Source organism: Heterocephalus glaber, unplaced genomic scaffold, assembly GCF_053883595.1.
Source record: "Heterocephalus glaber isolate CG9 unplaced genomic scaffold, H.glaber_assembly_v1.0 deba00001773, whole genome shotgun sequence".
In the NCBI taxonomy this organism is placed as follows: Eukaryota; Metazoa; Chordata; class Mammalia; order Rodentia; family Bathyergidae; genus Heterocephalus; species Heterocephalus glaber.
The window spans coordinates 7,176,735-7,195,137 of record NW_028258463.1 but is presented as its reverse complement, the minus strand read 5'-3'; the positions used below and the strand labels follow the sequence as shown (position 1 = coordinate 7,195,137).

At 39.3% G+C, this 18,403-nt stretch overlaps 1 protein-coding gene across 8 annotated transcripts in view; it reads right to left on the bottom strand.

Annotated features, from left to right (window-relative positions):
- The window catches only part of Spop (speckle type BTB/POZ protein), a 71,064-nt gene that overhangs the window by 11,885 nt on the left and 40,776 nt on the right, over positions 1 to 18,403 (bottom strand). For all 8 annotated transcript variants that reach the window (XM_087202507.1, XM_087202502.1, XM_004859656.4 and 5 more), the window contains 4 exons: positions 9,013 to 9,155; positions 8,284 to 8,405; positions 6,174 to 6,325; positions 5,933 to 6,060 (listed from right to left, as the gene is read on the bottom strand). In XM_087202507.1, coding sequence (XP_087058633.1) covers positions 5,933 to 6,060; positions 6,174 to 6,325; positions 8,284 to 8,405; positions 9,013 to 9,090 — 480 coding nt within the window. In that variant the 5' untranslated portion in view covers positions 9,091 to 9,155. The remainder of the gene's footprint in view (positions 1 to 5,932; positions 6,061 to 6,173; positions 6,326 to 8,283; positions 8,406 to 9,012; positions 9,156 to 18,403) is intronic.

Sequence of the window (18,403 nt, the reverse complement as noted above, 5' to 3'; positions counted from 1 at the left end):
CTCAAAAGCGCAAGGTTCCGAGTTCAATCCCCGGTACAAAAAAAAAAAGATATTCACTATCAGGTCAAGAAACTTATTCACTGGTTTAAGACTAGCTGTTATGGTCTTCAGCAAAGAAGCAGCCAAGTTAATCAATTATGAATGTGCTGAGCATTAGTAGCACATTTATCAGAGGCAGATTACAACATTATTTTAATAGCCCAGGATCTAGCAGAAATCACCCCACAGAGATTCTCTCTTGTCTTCTGTAAAATTTCTAATTTGATTTAGCCATATTCTCACAGTAACACCTTCACTTCTTTTGATATAATATTAACATCAAAAGTAGGGCTGCCTGTTTCTAGTTACAGCTCTAAAATACTGATTAAAAGGGGGTGGAGGAAGGAAAAGGAAAAGACCAAGTAAATCCAACTTCCTCATAAGAAAAGGCAGGAATCTCCAGGGATGGCCAATGAAGGGAACGGAGAATGCTTTTGGCACTGTGTTTCTAGCCTGAATTAAGCCAGGCTGACAGGAGCCCAAAGTCATTAACACTTGATGGCAATTTAGTAGACTGGGTAAAATGAATTGGCAAAAGCTGAGCTGACTTTCACATAAACTGTGGTTACCACTGGACCTTCTGCTGGCGAGGTGCATGCTTGGTAATGAGTGGGGCCACTTCTCTCTCTGGACACAGACAGGAACACAGCAGGAAGGGGAATGTACCTTTCCTGTCTGGGCCAGGCTTGTTCTGCAGATACATAGATGCCTGGAGTCTCCAGAGCTCTCGATGTCTGGCACCTCTTACCAACATTAAATACGCTTAATTAAAAATAAATTTTAAATGGCATTCACAAATGAGTCTTCAGAGCCCAAACTTTTATTTTAGAGAGGAATTGTTTTCCTCTGCAAATGATGATGCTAAAACGAGATCGTTTTGAGAAAAAATAAAGATTTTTAAAAAATGCCTATAAAGTTGACTATGGAGACTCATTCAGAATTGCAGCTGTGAAGATGACGTGACTGTGACATTTATGTCATCTTATAAATGAATGCATGAAAATGTCTCAGGAAGGCTGTATAATCCCCTAAATTTCGAGTTGTAAAAGGGTCTCACTTTTAAAGTCAATTCCTTTTTTTCAGAAAGAAAATTTCATAAAAGACTAAAGATTGTGCCAACTCTTGTACATTTCATCTACACACAAAGTCAAAGTACAACCCATGGAAATACATTTCTAACTTTGACAGAAAAGAACCAAGCCATCATGGTGGTGAGTGAGGCAGGAGGATCGAATCTGAGGCCAGCCCGGCAACTCAGGGAGAGCTTGTCTCAAAAGGGGGTGCGGGTGGGGCCTGGAGATGCAGTCAGTGGCCGAGTGCTGTGTGAGGACCTGGGTTCAATACACAGCGTTGGGGAAAAACCAAGAAAATAAACAGATACTATGAATTGTTCATAATAGCATCACTATTTCTCAATTTAAATGTCGATCAATAAGAAAATAAGTAAAGTGTATATTCACATCACAGACTATTATACTGCACTAAACATGAATGATAATTATTTTCACAATATAAATAAATTTTAGAAACATGATATGAAAACAATCAAGTACTGGGCCAGGGATTTAGTTCAGTGGTGCTGCCGCCTGCCTCGCAAGTGCAAGGTCCTGAGTTCGGCCCCCGGCACCAAAAAAAAAAACAGATCAGGAACTAGATGATAATATACAGTGTAACATAATTTTTATAAAGCTCAAAAACAAATCTAAACAATGTATTACTGAGGCACACAGTAAACAAGGGAATGATAGCATAAAATTCAAAATAGCTATTTTTCATCATCTGAGTAGGAAGAGAAGTGCTGGAGACAGGGAAAGAATGCATTGGTTAATTTCAACTTACTGATCTTACGCTAGTTGGTAGGTTTACTAATTAGCATGTTTTATAAGTTACAATGATGTTATATATTAAATCAATTTTTCCCTAGTACTGGGGATTGAACCCAGGACCTTGTCACTGAACTACAGCCCTGATCCCTTTTTTTTCTTTTTTTTTTGGTACTGGGTATGGAACTCGGGTCCTTGCACTTTCAAGGCAGAAGGCAGAACCACTGAGCTAAATCCCCGGCCGGCCCCAATCCCTTTTTAAAATTTTGTGAGCTGGGCGTGGTGGCTTTATACCTGTAATCCCAGCACTCGGGAGGGTGAGGCAGGAGGACTGCTATGAGTTCAAGGCCAGACTTAGCTACATAGTGAGTTCAAGAACAACCTGAACTACATAGCAAGATCCTGTTTCAAAAAAAACAAAAACAAAAAAAATTTTTTTTTGTTTTTTTTTTTTTAAATTTTGAGACAGTCTTGCTAAGTCACTAAGTTGCTCAGGCTCAAATTTTGAAATCTTTCTGCCTTGCATGTGTGTGATACCACACCTCGCTGAAATCAACAATTTTGTAAGTAAAAAATAATCAAATATTGGTGCTTTCATACAGTGTAAAACTAATACACACAAATAACTCACTAATAAAAAGGAAAGAAATTAATAAGACCCACTTGTTTAAAATTTGACAAAAATACATATTCCCAGAGGGATATTCTGTGTTTCAGAACGGATGTTTTAAAAGAGTAAATTTGTGTCTGGATATTTCACATTTGGAATTTCGCATTTCATATGACATTTCCTGTTTCATCTTTAACTGCAACATCACAAAGAGGCACTGGAATCTTCTATCTGTCAAAAGCATAGTGAAGAGGGAATACAGGTATCTTTATTACTAACAGCTATTTGTTTCAATATAAATAACTGAGATAGTTCAATAGGAACTGAAAATTTTATGAAGATTTTCTGTGGTCCAAACTACTAAAGAGAAAATTAAAAGTGTAATTTAAACTTGTTTTTGTGTCTCCTTTCTTCATTACCAGAGGAAACACTGTCAAGTATACTTGGGAGAGCCCTGCTTCCTTGGGTGAGTGTCAGGCAGCCCCACTCAGGTAGTGCAGCAGATTAGAGATAGGAAAGAGAGAGCTGACATGGCCCTGACATTAATTTGCTGCACAATGTTAGGAAAAATTACCTGACCTCCTGAGGCACTGCATCTCTCTCTGTAACATGAAATGAAAAAAACAGCTAATCTAGCTCAAAGGATTGTGATGAGGGACAACTCAGGAAATGCTTTGAAAAGCTCCACATAAGGTAACCAGACAAAATCAACTTGCAAGAATTGCCACATTTCCTAATAGTTAGACAAAACATCACTGAGAACTGAAAGTGAACCCAATGTGGCATATTTCAAATCAGACCACATACTCGGTATTTTCCATTTACAATCTAATTGTGTTTAACATTCAATAAGAGTAATAACACTGAAATAAAGGCCAAACACACAAACATGTGATTCTGTCTTTCACCTCAGAATTTCCTCTGGTGACTTCTAGGAGCACCAAAAAGTCCTTGAAAAAACTGAACTTATTGTATCAGGACAGCAGAGAAGAGCCTGGGCTACAGGCTGACAAAGGAACAGAACACAGGGGCACTCATAACCTGAAATTCCATGTGTACATCACCTTCATAAATGCCTTTAAATAACAAACAAGAGTACCTAAGATGTCAAGATGATTAAAATAACTTGTTTACAAATATTCCATTGATAGAGGGGAAAAACAGGCCAAAGGGATAGAACTTGCACAAAAAAAGGATGTAGTTATGAGAAGTGCTAAGAAGTTAGATGAGCTGCAGACATTTTTGAAACCCACACATCCAATACACACCCCACGCAACCGTCTTGCAATGCTGAATGCTACTAAGTCCACAGAGAGCCTTGGAACAGAAACGAGTCTCACTAGGCACCAGCCCAAGCATGAGAAGCAACACTCAGCACCTGTAGCCAACTGAGAAGTGAGAGGAACAGATGGCACACCTGGTTCCATGGTAAGAAACCGATGGCATCAGCAGAACCCAGCAGACGCTTCCCTGTTCAACATCTCCTCGTTTCCAAAGTGTCATCTCACTTCCCTTCTAAGTCAGTAAGGCAAATCTAAACTTAACCACAGGATTTCTCCTGAGAGAATTTCATATGGGGAAGTGAAGAGTGCGCTGGAACTCAGCCTCAGACTTCACTAGAGGATTGGATTGCCAAGGGAGAGCAGGCCAACTGGCTTCCAAACCAGTAATGTCCGCACAGGGGTTGAGGCAGTTGGAATAGAGACAGAGGCTGTGGAATCTGACACAGCCTAGGCGCACTGTGGCCTGGAAGTGCTGCGGTAAAGGTTACGGCACTTCCTAAAACACCAGATGCTATTTAGGGGAGATTTTCTTTAGAAAACAGTTTGAAGATTGGCTTTCATTCCCAACAAAATTAGAATTTTCCACTATTTTAAAGTTTTTCTTCAAATACAAGTCTGTAAGATAGGTGAAGATTAAAATGGATGCTATTTATGTAATACCTAACCTCACACAAAACCAGCTAACTGTTCTCATTTCTTAGGCACTGAGCATGACCTGTGACTAGCAGGACTTAACACTGAATTCAAGTTTATCACATTATGAAACCACTGCCACATTTTACCTATCTGTATAGATCCCATCACTCTAATAGTTTCTTCTTTTACTTAGCAATTGAAATGGAGAGGGAAGAGCTATTATGCAAACCATGCTCTATGTATTCAGTGTGGCATTTTAATAAACCATGCCTGCAACGTTTTATAATCATTAGCAACTACTTATTCTGCTGAAATACAGAGGCCTGCTACTGCTGGCCAGGATTCATCCGCAAAAGCGCAAGAGTCCTATGGGACACCCTCCTGAAACTTGGTGGTGATATGCCTTTTGAACTGCCATTAGCTCACAGTATGAGCCTATTATCTGACAGACAGGCTGGCAGTCAGGGAACTCGCCTGCACCCTCCCTCAGGAAGGGGGAGCTCATCTTCACCATGAGGTGATGTGCAGAAGTGTTTCGCCAACCACCTGACATACAGGGACACTAATGTGGATTGGAGGTTTTATTTATCACAATGTGATCTTATATATCTATATATATAGAAAACAGCAGGAAACATCAAATTAGTATGTACAGTACTCACTAAAGAACCCACTTTTCGGGCTGGGGATTTAGCTCAGTGGTTTCACCACCTGCTTCGCAAGCGCAAGGTCCAGAGTTCAATCCCCGGTACCAAAAAACCAAAACAAACAAACAAACAAAAAACCCACTTTCCAATTCACTGTCTTGGGATTTTACTTCCCTGCCTCTCCTGTAAAGCTCTGGGTGACAGAAGAACCTTTCTTCCTGACTACAGCTAACCCCTGGCTAGCTCTGAGTTAGTCAGCTTTACTCAGCTTTCACCCTAGAGAGAGTAGTTCCCACTTTCTTGTTTCACGATGACTCCAGCAAGACAAACCATAGAAACTCATCTGCTGATGGGGTCACAAAATCCAAAGGGCAGAAAAGGAAAGAGATCCACTCTCTTTTGTACCGGGGATTGAACTCGGGACCTTGCACTTGCAAGGCAGGCAGCAGAACCACTAAGCTAAATCCCCGGCCCTAAGAGATCCACTCTCAAACACACAGGGATCTCCCACTGATGGGGGGCCAGGAAGTTGAAGGAACAGATACACCTTGCTGCTGGTCACTTTCTTCAGCTTGAAGTGACAGCCCTTCCAAATGCTATTTGAAAAAACCTAGAGAGAAAAAGCAAGAATCCCAAGCCAAGCTACTCAAAACCGACACACACTAAGATGGCATACAGTCTCTGTTTTGATGAACAGTAACAAGTGGAAAGGTGAGCTGCCCCAAACCTTGAAATCATGAGGCAGTTCAATCAGTCACAGAAATAACGTTTGTACAGCAGCACTTCACTAGGGTTTTTTCTCATTCTGTATCCCTGATACACAACACAATCAAGGCGACCGGTGCCCATCAAGTGTGGGAATGGCCAGTCTCACAGCAGGGTAAAAGGACTCACCTCGCAGAAAAGGGTAAGTTTGTCATCAGGGAGAAGCCCGTTGGCCTCATCCAGAAGAAAATCTCTACGGATGAATTTTTTGAATCCCCAGTCTTTGCCTTGCACAAATCTATAAGCTCGTTGACTCTCTGGGATGAAAAAAAAGTTGTATTTAGGGTTACTCAAAACCAGTTCAAACTCAGAACTTGTCTGGGTATGAAGCTGCTGGATATAAAAGCAGTCACGCAAAGAGGACATTTACCCATAGCTTTGGTTTCCTCTCCCTTGGCATTCAGAATGGAGAATTTGAATTTTGCCCGAACTTCACTCTTTGGACAGCTGACCAGTAACAGGTAAAGGGACAGGTAATCTTTGCTTTCTTCATCGAGCCCTTTTGGGTTTACTCGTAAACACCTGCCCAAAGCAGATAGGAAAAAAAGGGTTAAAAATACCCTTATACACAGGTGAAGTGACAGTATGGACACATCAGAGTTAAGAGATATTAAAATAAAAATGAAGTCCAGGCCCCATGCCAGGAGAGTATGGTTCAGCAGAAGAACTACTTGGGAACCTCTTTTCTAGAGTGAACTGGTCACCTCTTAAAAAGTAAATGACAAAATAAAGCTGCACTGTAGAATCAACAAAACACTTCTTGCATCTTTCCATTCTTTCTCATAATCTCCCAATTCACCCTTTTTCCTCCTAAAATGCTTTAAAAGTCACCATGGTCTTGTTATACTCCAATCCTCAATCTCATAAAAGGAAGCCCTTAATTTTGTTGGGACTATGGTGAAACCATGAATAAAATGGTCAACAAACCCTTTAATATCAATGTTGAAAGAAAAAATATTCTAAAGAAGTATGTCAATAGAACATAAAATTTTATACATATTTTATCAATCTGGCAGGAAATTCTAAGATTTAAATAAAGGAGGCAGTATGGAGGAAGCACAGATAAAAGTAAACTCTCATGACATACTGTAGAGTTTCAAACAGGTTTCTAAGTAGAGTTAGAGATGCCAGTCTCTTATGGATGAATCAAAACAAAACTCAGACTCAATTAACAGGTTCAACTGAGTTAAGTTGTAAATGTCATTAGCTGAACCCGTGTGGTTCAGACACCACTTCTGCCACCCAGAATCCACGAGCCATATGTACCCTTAGGCCTTGCCAGTGTCGTGGCACCTTTCTCAGACAGGTGGCTACATCCAGGGCCTCTCTGGGGAATGCAGATGCCATGCACATCACTACACAATATGCTAAAGATGTGGATTTAAATACAATGCCTAAGAATAAACATTTCTCTCAACACGTAGTGGAGTACACTGCTTACCAAACATGTCAACAAATATAAATGAATGAAAAAAACAATCATTCAACAGGTTATCAGGATCCAGACTGGTGATTCAGGGAAAAGTTTTAAGGGCTGGGGATGCAGCTCAGTGGCAGAGCGCTTGCCCAGCATGCCTAAGGCCCTGGGTTTAAGCCCCAGAACCATGAAACAAAGCAGAGGTCAGAGATGTGTTTTGTTTTCTGTGGTGGGCATCAGGGTGTACCCTTAAAATGCCTGCTCCTCCTCTTCTAGAGGACACATGGTTTAGGTGGGACTGACCCTCCCACTCCCAGATCACACCCTGCTTGCCACAGGGATTAGTCCCCGGGACCTAGACCTAACCCCGCAGTGCATGTGTCACATATTCCTGGCTACACAGTTCTAAGGGAGCTCAGTCTTTGTCAGCACGTAGTGGGTTATGTTCCCTGCTGGCACAAGGGAGGCTACCGCTGAGACGTCCAACAGCATGGAGCCTGGGGAGCACAGAGACAGATGTGGTCCTTAACCTCACCACTGGCCTGCTGAAAGCCATCCTGCACCCTGGGCAGTGCAATTACACAGGCAAAGAAGTCCCCTTTACTGCTCAAAAGCAAGGAATTCAGAAATCAAACTTTTATTTTAAAATCTAAATTTCTTACTTTTCTTGAAAAATCAGATAATCTGGCAATGGTCAGGTGTTATTCACACACAGATAGCTGTGGTGCCCAGAGCTTAGTAGCCACCACTCCTTTTAGAAGGATACTTGCTAAGTGCCACATAATCACTATACTTAACATGTATGGGTGTCATTTCTAACACTAGCCCTCTACTCATTTATGTTGCCCTATAAGACCAAGTTTGCAGATCCCTGATGCTCACTGAATTAATTCAAAGTTTTAGTGAGCACCTGTTATGTACCAGGCACCAGGGATACAGTAAGAACAAAACAAAATCCTTGGCTTCAAGGAACTTATATTCTAGTCAGTGTTCCATAAAACCAAGCAAAACCGGCAAAAATTTTTATGGAAAAATGTTTACAGCTAGAGGTGTTCTTCCTCACCATTTCAGTTTATCATTGGCTCCTGATGAAAAGGTTGAACTTTTAATGACTTCACCCATTTCCTCTCGGCAAAAGCTAAAGTTATTGATGGTCCACATGTAGGAGAATTTCACTACTTTGATCTGTTGACAGAAAACCAGGAAGCAATTAAATGGGAAGTGGGCAACCTGAAAAAACAGGCTGAAGATCAGAAAAACATTTCCCCTCCTCCCTCCGTCTAATCCCCATAGGAAGAGCACTGTTTGGCTAGCATGGAAGTTCAGCTTTTTGTTGCCTTAGGTCCTTCGTTCACATTTTAAGAAATCTCAAACTGACCAATTACTTTTATAGCTTTTTTTGGTTTCTGAAAAACACTGATGGAAAGTGAGAAAAATATGGACAGGAAAAACAAAACAACAAAACATGGGCATGGGGGAGGAAAGCAAATTGATAAATCGATGCCACAGTTTAGGGTTACAAATGTCAAACTTTGCTCCACCAACAGAAGAACCTTAGAATAGGTTTCCATCAAGGGGGCTATAACAGAATCTAGTTTCAAATATCCCCCCTTCAACCACCACTGAAAAATACCAGCCTTAGGGATTCCGATTCCATGTGAAAATCCAAGGAATGCAAGGCAGTTATGGCCCAGAGAAAGCAAGAAACCCAACGTAGAAAAGCAATCCTATTCTTTTTGTCCATCAAACTCTTCCAAGATGCAAGACATACAAGGTGAAAACATGAACTTACCTGTGTGTAGCACCAGCTCTCAGCTACGGGGCCACTCGACATTTCTGCCGGGGGTGGAGGACTTGGAACCCTTGACATCGCCAGTTTGAAAGTAAACAAGGTTTCCAAAGTCACGGGGCAAAGATTTCTGTACTTTCTTCACCCTGGTCAGACCCAACAAGCAAGAAGATTTATACAGTTTTGGCTTATTATTCTATTATTTGATCTTCTAAAGACTGGGAACTGGGAACTTTGTGGCCGGCCTAGAATGCTCTAACCTGGTGATACTGTACTAACTTCAGAGAAAACCACCTCGGTGCCTCCTACTCACAACCATATCGCCTATCTCCAAATGGACTTACCCAAAGGCTGCCAGAAAAGGAGCCAGTCACAACCTCCCTCCTGGCTCCTTTTCCTTTAGGTCACAAATGCTCCACTCCTCTGGTAAAATGACTCTGTTACCCTCCATGCATTCCTGTCTCCTCCCATGCTTCACTGCAAATGCAGGAGGCACCTTCCATTCATCAAGCCTTTGGTAGCTACCCTCTTGAAGGCGAACATTTTCACACCTTTTTCAGGGGTGTATCTGCAGCATTAGCATCTCCCTACACCTCTCCTCTCATCACTACCTGATTTTCCAGATTTCTCCTGTCCTCATTCTCTTATCTCTTTCTCCACTGCTGCACCCCATTGTTTAATCCTCATTTTCTCAATCAATATGTATTCTCTTCATGGCAATTTTATTCATCTCAGCAGTGTCAAATTTCTGCCCTTAAACAAATATTTCCCAAATCTCTCTCTCATCTCTCTCATAAACCCCACACCAGTTTCAAATAACTGCTGTATATCTCAATGGGGTGTCCCAGCAGGAAATCAAATCCAACTCAAAATTCTCTCCTCCAATGCCTTTCTAAATAAAAAGGCCATTCAAAATTGGTGAATTTGGGGAGGGGGGAACAGGGAATATAAGTCAAAGTGTACAAAGTGCAGATATAGAGGATGAGTAAGTACCACATGAGTACTACAGTTAACGATACTGCATTTACAGTATCCTGGGAATTTGCAGAGAGTAGATTTTAGGTGCTCTTACCACAAACACTGGTGTGTGCGTACATAACTATATCAGATGAATATGTTAACTGGCTTGACTGCAGGAATCATTTCACTATGTATATGAAAACATTATGTTGTGACCTTCAACATATATAATTTCATTTTATTTTATTTTTTTAACATATACAATTTTAAAAATTGATGAATTTGGTAGCAATTTATAAGCACCATAAACAAACCCCAAAAGACAAAAGGATAATTTTATTAATATATAGAAATGATATATGTTGTTTCTATAAAATCAGAATGAAAAAGGTCAACTATCCTAAAAAAAATATTGCTCACAAAGATATAAAACAGTTCTTAAACATTTTACATCTATGAGACCAACAAAAAAATATTCAGGTATGAGTAAATAGGAACTCTGTTACACTGATAGTAAGACCATAAATCAGTAGGAATCTGTCCATGTCCAGCAAAGCTGAAAGTATATGAACCCTAAGATTTGTAATCTCACTTTGAACTGCATGCACAGAGCAGGGGTCTCCAGCTTGAGTGGCCCAGAATCACCTCTTCAGCTGACTGCTGGCCCCATCCCCAGAGCTTCTGATTTAGAGGTCTGGGATGGGCCCGAGAGGCTGGGTTCCTAACAAAATCTCAGGTGATCCTGACATGCTGGTCCTGAACCACACAAGGACCCCTGCCCTAGAGAAACCCTGAACTTAAGGCATAAGAAGACACAGACAGGAGTGTTCACTGTGACAATCTGTACCAGCAAAACACTAAAAATACATTAGTTTGGGGAACAGATAAGTAAATTAGATTACTTCCATATAATATAAAACCATGTTTCAGGATTTAAAATTAATGAACTCGATTAAATGGACATCAAACATAATGCTAATTAAGTTTTGGACGTCATGTGCAGTACATCACACATTTTAAGATTTACTATTATTATAGGTATATGCATGCACTAGAAGAAAAAAACACTGTTATAGGCTTGATTTTTCTGTCTCTTAAAACAGTCTTGGGGCCGGGGATTTAGCTCAGTGGTTTCGTCGCCTGCTGCGCAAGTGTAAGGACCCGAGTTCGATCCCCGTACCAAACAAAAAAAAAACAAAAAAAGAAGTCTTTTATTTAAAAGGTGTCATTCTTATGTACAATAAAGTTGAAAATACTAAAAATGAAAAAAACTGACAAGCTATGTAGCAGTTTTACAATTAGAAAAGGAAAGAATAGAACTGAGACAAGAACATAAGACTTCAATTTCTGTTTGTTTTAAAAAAAGATATTAGGCAAAATGACAATGCAAATATCTGCTAACTAAGGATGACAGGTACTTGAGTAAAAAGTATTTTCTGTCCTGCTCTGCTTTTACATATATTGTAGCAATACTGTAAAGATATGTTCCAGTCTAGCCCACATTATCTGGTTTATGTAATATCCAAGGGAGAATTTTCTTTCCTGAGTATTGATTTGTTTTCAACTGTGGACAGGCAATATAAATCTTGTAACTGATCTTGTTGCCCTCTTTACTTGGCAACTATGAAGTACTAAGACAAATCTGTGACTCATCTCTTAAAACTATAGGCTCATATACTGTTCTCTCGGTCTCTCTCTCTATGTATGATTATATATTCACTCTGTACCAGTTTTATTTTCTTTATTATCCCCTTTGCGCTAATTCCCTAAACTGTTTTTTATGTTAAGTATTTTTGTAATCTGTCTCAAATCCTTGGTAGAAAAAGGTATAAATAAGTAACAACAACAGAATCACTTAACAATAATTCAATTCATAAATATTTGACGACTTAAATAATAAGCATTAATAAGGGATTATGCCAGCCGTGGTGGCACACGCCCTCAAGGCCAGCCTGAACTACAGAGACCCTGTCTCAAAAAAAGAGAGGGGGATTAATAAGCTATACTTGCACCTTTCAAGAGTAAAACTGCTGATAAATGAAATTAAGTGCTGCTCCCATTGGTCATGAACACCATTCTATGAGCATTTACAATTAAAGTATCTCATGTGACTACAGATGAAGTTAAGTCTTACACACACTCATGCTAGCAGCCTCAGTACTGCAGTGGCATTTGGAAAGCTTCGGTTCGTGCAATTCATGATTTCATTATAACATCAAGGAAAGTGACCAAATGCTACTGTGATCCCCCTCTCAAGTAGGCTTACATTTGATAGAAATTTCAAAATGCTTACTTTTGGGCAGGGTAGCAATGAAGATGTGAATTTTACACGTTAGTTAAGAGCATAAAATTTGGCTTTGGAGGTATGTGTGTTGGAGGCTCTTTTCTACACTGAGCCAGCATAAAATAGTAATTTGAGCTTAAAGTTTTTAAAAGAACTTTCAAAGATAAAAAAAGAAATCTTCAATTTTTTTCTAACAATTAACAGTTTACAAATTTTCTAAGCCCAAGAAAAGTTCAAGTTTTTAAAACTAGATAATTTTAATGCTCTAATTGCTGTTACTGAATCTTGCTCCATTATTACAACCAAGGGGGAATTATTTTGGTCTTGGTCACTGTTTTCTGCTTCTGACTTACTGTATAGCCACGTTTTTTTCTTTTTAAAAAAATATATAACATCACCTATCTTCCAGTTTTTAAAAATGTCCACCCAACTGAACTGGAGACTCAGTCTGAGGGCCTGCTGGGAGAGAAATTGACCACCACAGCACAAGTGTAATTAAGTGGCCCCTTAGAGCGGGCACCACCAGCAAGGTGTTCATCAGCTAAGTAGCTGGGTGCTACTTGAACTCTCTAGCACTTCATGCCAATTGCTGCAGATGCCCAGCAGAAAAACAATTTTAGAAAAGAGGAGATCTATTTGAGGGTCAGAGCTTGAGAATCTTTGCAGGAGATTGCTAGAGCCAAAATACATTGTTTGTAGTTTCAAACAAGCTAAGAGAACACTGTTCAGGCTCTCCAATGAGAAATTTATTTTTTTCCAGAGTTTACCAAACTTTTGAGAATGCTGACAATCTGAGACCGAACACATCTGTTATATACACGCCATCTATTTTCCTGCTTGCTGTATTAATCCTGACCTGTGAGGCACACCTCTTCTGAGTCACATCAAGAAATGTATTGAGGGGCCGGGGATTTAGCTCAGTGGTTCCACCACCTGCCCCACAAGGACTGGAGTTCAATCCCTGATACCAAAAAAAAAAAAAAATGTATTGAGAACATCACTGTCAAACGTAACACTGCTTAAATTCCAACAAAGGTAGTATCGGGTAACTAACAGCACTAATGAAGTGCTTCCCAGCAGAACCTGTGAGACCATGAACTCATTAACGTCTTCGACAAGAGATTTAAATCAATCAGTATGATTTCTAACTAGAAGGTAAAACTTTGGAGGGCAAGACAGAAGTGAAAGAAAATGTACTAATGCTGTCATGATGCACACATAATGCTTGGAGTTCTTCTTCCTCTTCAGTACTGGGTATTGAACACTGGGTCTTCGTACTAAGCTACATTCCCAGCCCTTTTTTATTTTGAGACGGAGTCTCATTAAGTCCACAAGTTGCTAGACCAGGCTCAAACTTGTGATCTTCCTGCCTCAGCCACCCAGGGTGCTGGGATTACAGGCATGTGCCATCATGCCAAGCTACAAATAATGGTCTGAGCTGAGCCCACACTTCTTTTATACCTGTGAACTCTTCTCTCTCTTTTTGCTTCGGTACTGGGGATCAAACTCAGGAACTTGTGCTTGCGAGGCAGGAAGGTGCCACCGAGGTAAATCCGCGGCCCCTACCTATGAACTCTTCTGCCTCCAGTAGACTTTAAGTTACTTAAACAGGATTTGCAACTGTTCTTTATATCTATCCCCTTACCATCTAGCAAAGACTGGCCACGCCAAAGGTACTCAATAAAAATACTTCAATGACTAAAACACTTACCTAATTGCATTCAAGTTTAATTAACTTTTTTTTTCCACACATCTCTAAAACAGCCTTTTGAACAATGCTGAACATATCCACCTTGCAATGTAACAAGAACCATTAAGTTGATCTTTTGGGTAAATTACATACAAAGCCCCAAACTCAGCCTGGCATGTCAAATCCCAGCTCTGGTGAAAGTGAATTTTTCACCCAGCATTAAGTATATTTACATTCTACGAGGGGGAAAAGACTGGTTATAGTTTCCTTCATTCTAAAAACATCAATCAGTAACTAATTTGGGCAAAACTCTTGTATAATCAGAATTTGTTCATGGTAAGATATAAAAAATTCCCTGCACAGTAAAAGGAAACATTCCAGTAGCTTATCTGGTAGTACATATACAACTAGGCTAGAACATTCTCTATACAGCTTGTATAGTCACTTTTAATCTTTTATTTTCCACAAGCATTCCTCCATCATCAATCTAATCTAATCATTTAGAGAATTAAAAAATAAAATAAATCAACTGCTAGTCATGTATTTCATGACTGGTATCTGTAAGTTATTTTATATCCATTACCCACAGGAATAAGATTGAGAAGATATTAGACTGAACTATGAAACTTGTTTTGTATGGCAAAAATAGCTGAATATTGGTAATTTCATGTGGTACAACACACACTATGCACAGCTGGGAACATAGCTTCTTCCCAGAGAATGGTTTGTTAGGGACTTTTTAAAGCATCTCTTTCTGTCTCTCTCTCTCTCTCTCTCTCTCTCTCTCTCTCTCTCTCTCTCTCTGCCCTTGTACAGTTTCCAAGTAAAGAAAAATCCCAATGTCATATCTATTTTAAACCTGAGAGACGTTTGCATTTTCTAAAACACAAGATGCCAAAGACTGCTGATTAAAGAAACTATAAAAGACCTGGGCACAGTCATTTCTGAGAAACCAGTGTGACCTGAAAGGTGCTCTCCGTTTCTTCTGTTACAGTGCACTCATCATATACAGCCCAGGAGGTAATTTCTCTCTCATTACCCCAAGGACAGTTATTGCAGGTCATACTGACTTCCTTTGCTGCAAGGTTTGAATGACTTTTGAACATGTGTTATGAGTAAACTCTTTGCAGTTCAATCTAAGAAAATATTAAATGTTTTTTTTTCCCCCTAAATTTAGAGACAATTCCTGAAAATGAAACTACGGGCAATGAAGAGAGATCTCAATCAGCAAAGGAAAGACCGGAGTTTCTCTTATGTTTTTTTATCAGGTTCATCCTTTGTAAAATTTTACAAATTAAAGATGATTGTTTTTTGTTTTCAAAAATTCCTAATCACCACACCTATAGAAAGATTTAGCAATATCAGTGAATATGGAGATCAAGAAGAAAAAAGCTAATAGTCCAACAGAAAAATGAGCAAAAACACAAAACCAAAACCAAAAACCAAATGGTTTACAGAATTGGAAATACCAATGATTCTCAAATATATGTAAAGATGTTCAACTCTCATTCATACTAAGATAAATGCAAATTAAACTACATATTGATTAGCCCACTGAATTGGCAAAGATCAAAATGTTTGATAACACTTGCTAAGAGTAAGGGGAACATTTCTGGTTGGAGCACGAATTGTTACAATTTCTGTGAAAGGCAATGTCTATAAATGTAAATGCCCTTTCATCCAGAAATTCCACTTCTGAAACTTGTACTAATGTATTTAAAATGACAATAATAAAAAGTTTTTCACTGTGGCATTATTTGTAAACACACAGAAAATGGAAGTAATCTAAAAGTCCTTAGTGGATTAAATTATGATACAGATATATAATGTAATCAGTGCTAATTTTAAAAAAGGAAAGATTTTTGAATAGAAAACACACATTTGTTTAAAATATACAGAATAGGGCTGGGGATTTAGCTCAGTGGTTCCGGCGCCTGCCTCACAAGCGCAAGATCCCGAGTTCGATCCCTGGTACCAAAAAAAAAAAAATATATATATATATATATATATACACACACACATACACACACAAACACACACACACATCTTTGAAAACCTCTACAAGACTAGGGACACTGGCTACTTCACGGAAGGAAAGTAGGTATCCAATAGGGAAGGAGGATTTCTACTATATTACTTTTGGTACTTTCTGAATTTCAGTCAGGTGAATATATTACCTATTCAAACTGTACATTAAGAACTTTAAAAGGGAATTAGCAGTCTTTACAATTAATTTTTCCAAGTAATGAGAAGGCTCACAAATGAACGTGTATGAGATAAAACACGCATTTGTCAGTGGCCTCCACTGCTAAAGGCCTGGGCGATGGCCTAACTGCCAAGCACTATGCTTTAGTCCCCAGGGCTTCAGTTCTATTCTGTGAACACACAGGCTTCTTCCTCAGCCTGGGAAGCTCTTTTTATTTCCTGGATCTTTTCACAGACAGCTCAGTCATTTAGATCTCTTATAAATGTAATATCCTTAGAGAGATCTTCCCTGACCAACCAACCTGAAGTACTGCACTCCTCATTTCTCGTCTGGTCCTCTGTTCTCCCTGTCTTACTTTCTTTCTTATTACCACTAGCTGAAATGGTTTCTAGTTTCTCACTTGTCTGCTGTCTTCCTCACTAGAAGATATGATCTATGGAAGCACAGCATTCCCGTGCCTAGGACAGCAAGACAACAGAACTGCTGTTGAGTAGTCTCTTCTCTGGAATGTATTTTTTTTCCTCAGTGAGTTCTAGTTAATAAGTTAAAGGTTAGAAGATGTTTAACAAATGTAGCTATTGAAAGCTAGGCATATTCTCATAACAAAACATCTGAAAAAGAAAATTGCCAGTTCATCTCACTCCTATTGAAAGGAATTTAATTAAGTCTCAAAATTATTTATACTCTTCCTTGATGAAAAAATTTTTTAAATCCCAGAAACAATTGGGAGAAAAGGGAAACCTGTAGGGATATGGCAGGGAGCTTCTGAATCCATAAGACAATACTGAGATAAGCACATTTCCCAAAATAAGTCAATTCTGCTTACAGAAAGTAGCACTATCAGCTGTCAGGGACTAAACCTCTAAATTTCTTCAAGTTGAACTCTATAAAATTCTAATATACTGAACAAATTGAGGCAGATCTTTTGCATTTACTTAGAATTGCCCTATAATTTTAGTATCTCTCAGTTTAATTCCCTTAAATCATTACATACATGTACAAACATGTATATATGTAGACACATCTTAAAAAATATGTCCAGGCACACAATTAAATTTTCCTCTAAACCAGGCTAAGATGTAGGACATACTTCTGGCATAACCAAATATTTCTCTAAGACTTCAAGCTGGGTATGGGGTGTGCACCTACAGTCCCAGCTACCTGGGAAGCTGAGGTTGGAGAACTGCTTGAGCGCAGAGTGTGAGGCTAGCCTGGGCAACTTAGCTAAACCCTATCTTTTTTTTGGTATCGGGGATCAAACTCAGGACCTTGTGCTTGCAAGGCAGGTGGCAGCACCAACTGAGCTAAATCCCTGGCCTGCAAAACCCTATCTTAAGAAAAGAAAAGAAAAGTAAAGTAAAGTTAGTTGAATTGTTCTTGCCACTGTTTCATAAAAAACTCAGAAACAAGTACCATATTAAGCTTGTAGGTCAGTACTTGAAGATTTTCCCAGTTGGCATGTATTTCCTAGGCAAGTATTGGTTCTGAAATGATTATAAGGACTAGATAGATATGCTGTTGTACATTAAAGCTACTCTTCCTTCTTCTCAGTCTAAGATGCTACATAAGACAGAGTTCTCTACAATGATGAATATAACTGTATTGTATACCTAAAATGTACACCAATAAACTTATGAAAAAAAAAAAAGAGAGAGAGAGTTCTCTAGAAACATGCTGGCTAGTGAGGCTCCTCCAGACAAAGCCAGACTGCAGATGCACAGGAAGCTACTCCAAAGCCTCCGAGTTGCAGACACAGTCGGGCCAAGGCAGAGCACCCCACTGACTCCCAAGCCCCGGTGTGTGCCGGCTGTTTACAGCCTTGCTGCCCTTCTTACAGGTTATAAATAACTACAAACTGTCCTTGTCCCCAAGGAGAGCTTAGCATTCAGCTCAAATGTTAAAACATGGAATAATTCTCACTTTGGATTCAACTTGTCCAGGTAGTGAAAGTTTTAAAAAACAAAAGGCAGAGTGATATATTGCCAATTTAAATTAAAGGTTTGGAAACTATTCCCTTCCCCTAAAAACCATCCACTGTGGCAACTCCACAGATGTTAAAAAGACCTCAGAAGTTTTGTTTTTCTTTTTAGTTTAGGCACAAATGACTAGTGAGCTAAATACATCCACATAACATAAGGAAAAATTCCCGTTTTCACTTGGACAGAGGATCTGGCAGAATAAACCATGGCAGCAAGCACAGGGTCTGGGTTAACATTATCAGGTGATGTGCTGCAGTTGTTAATTACAGAATCCC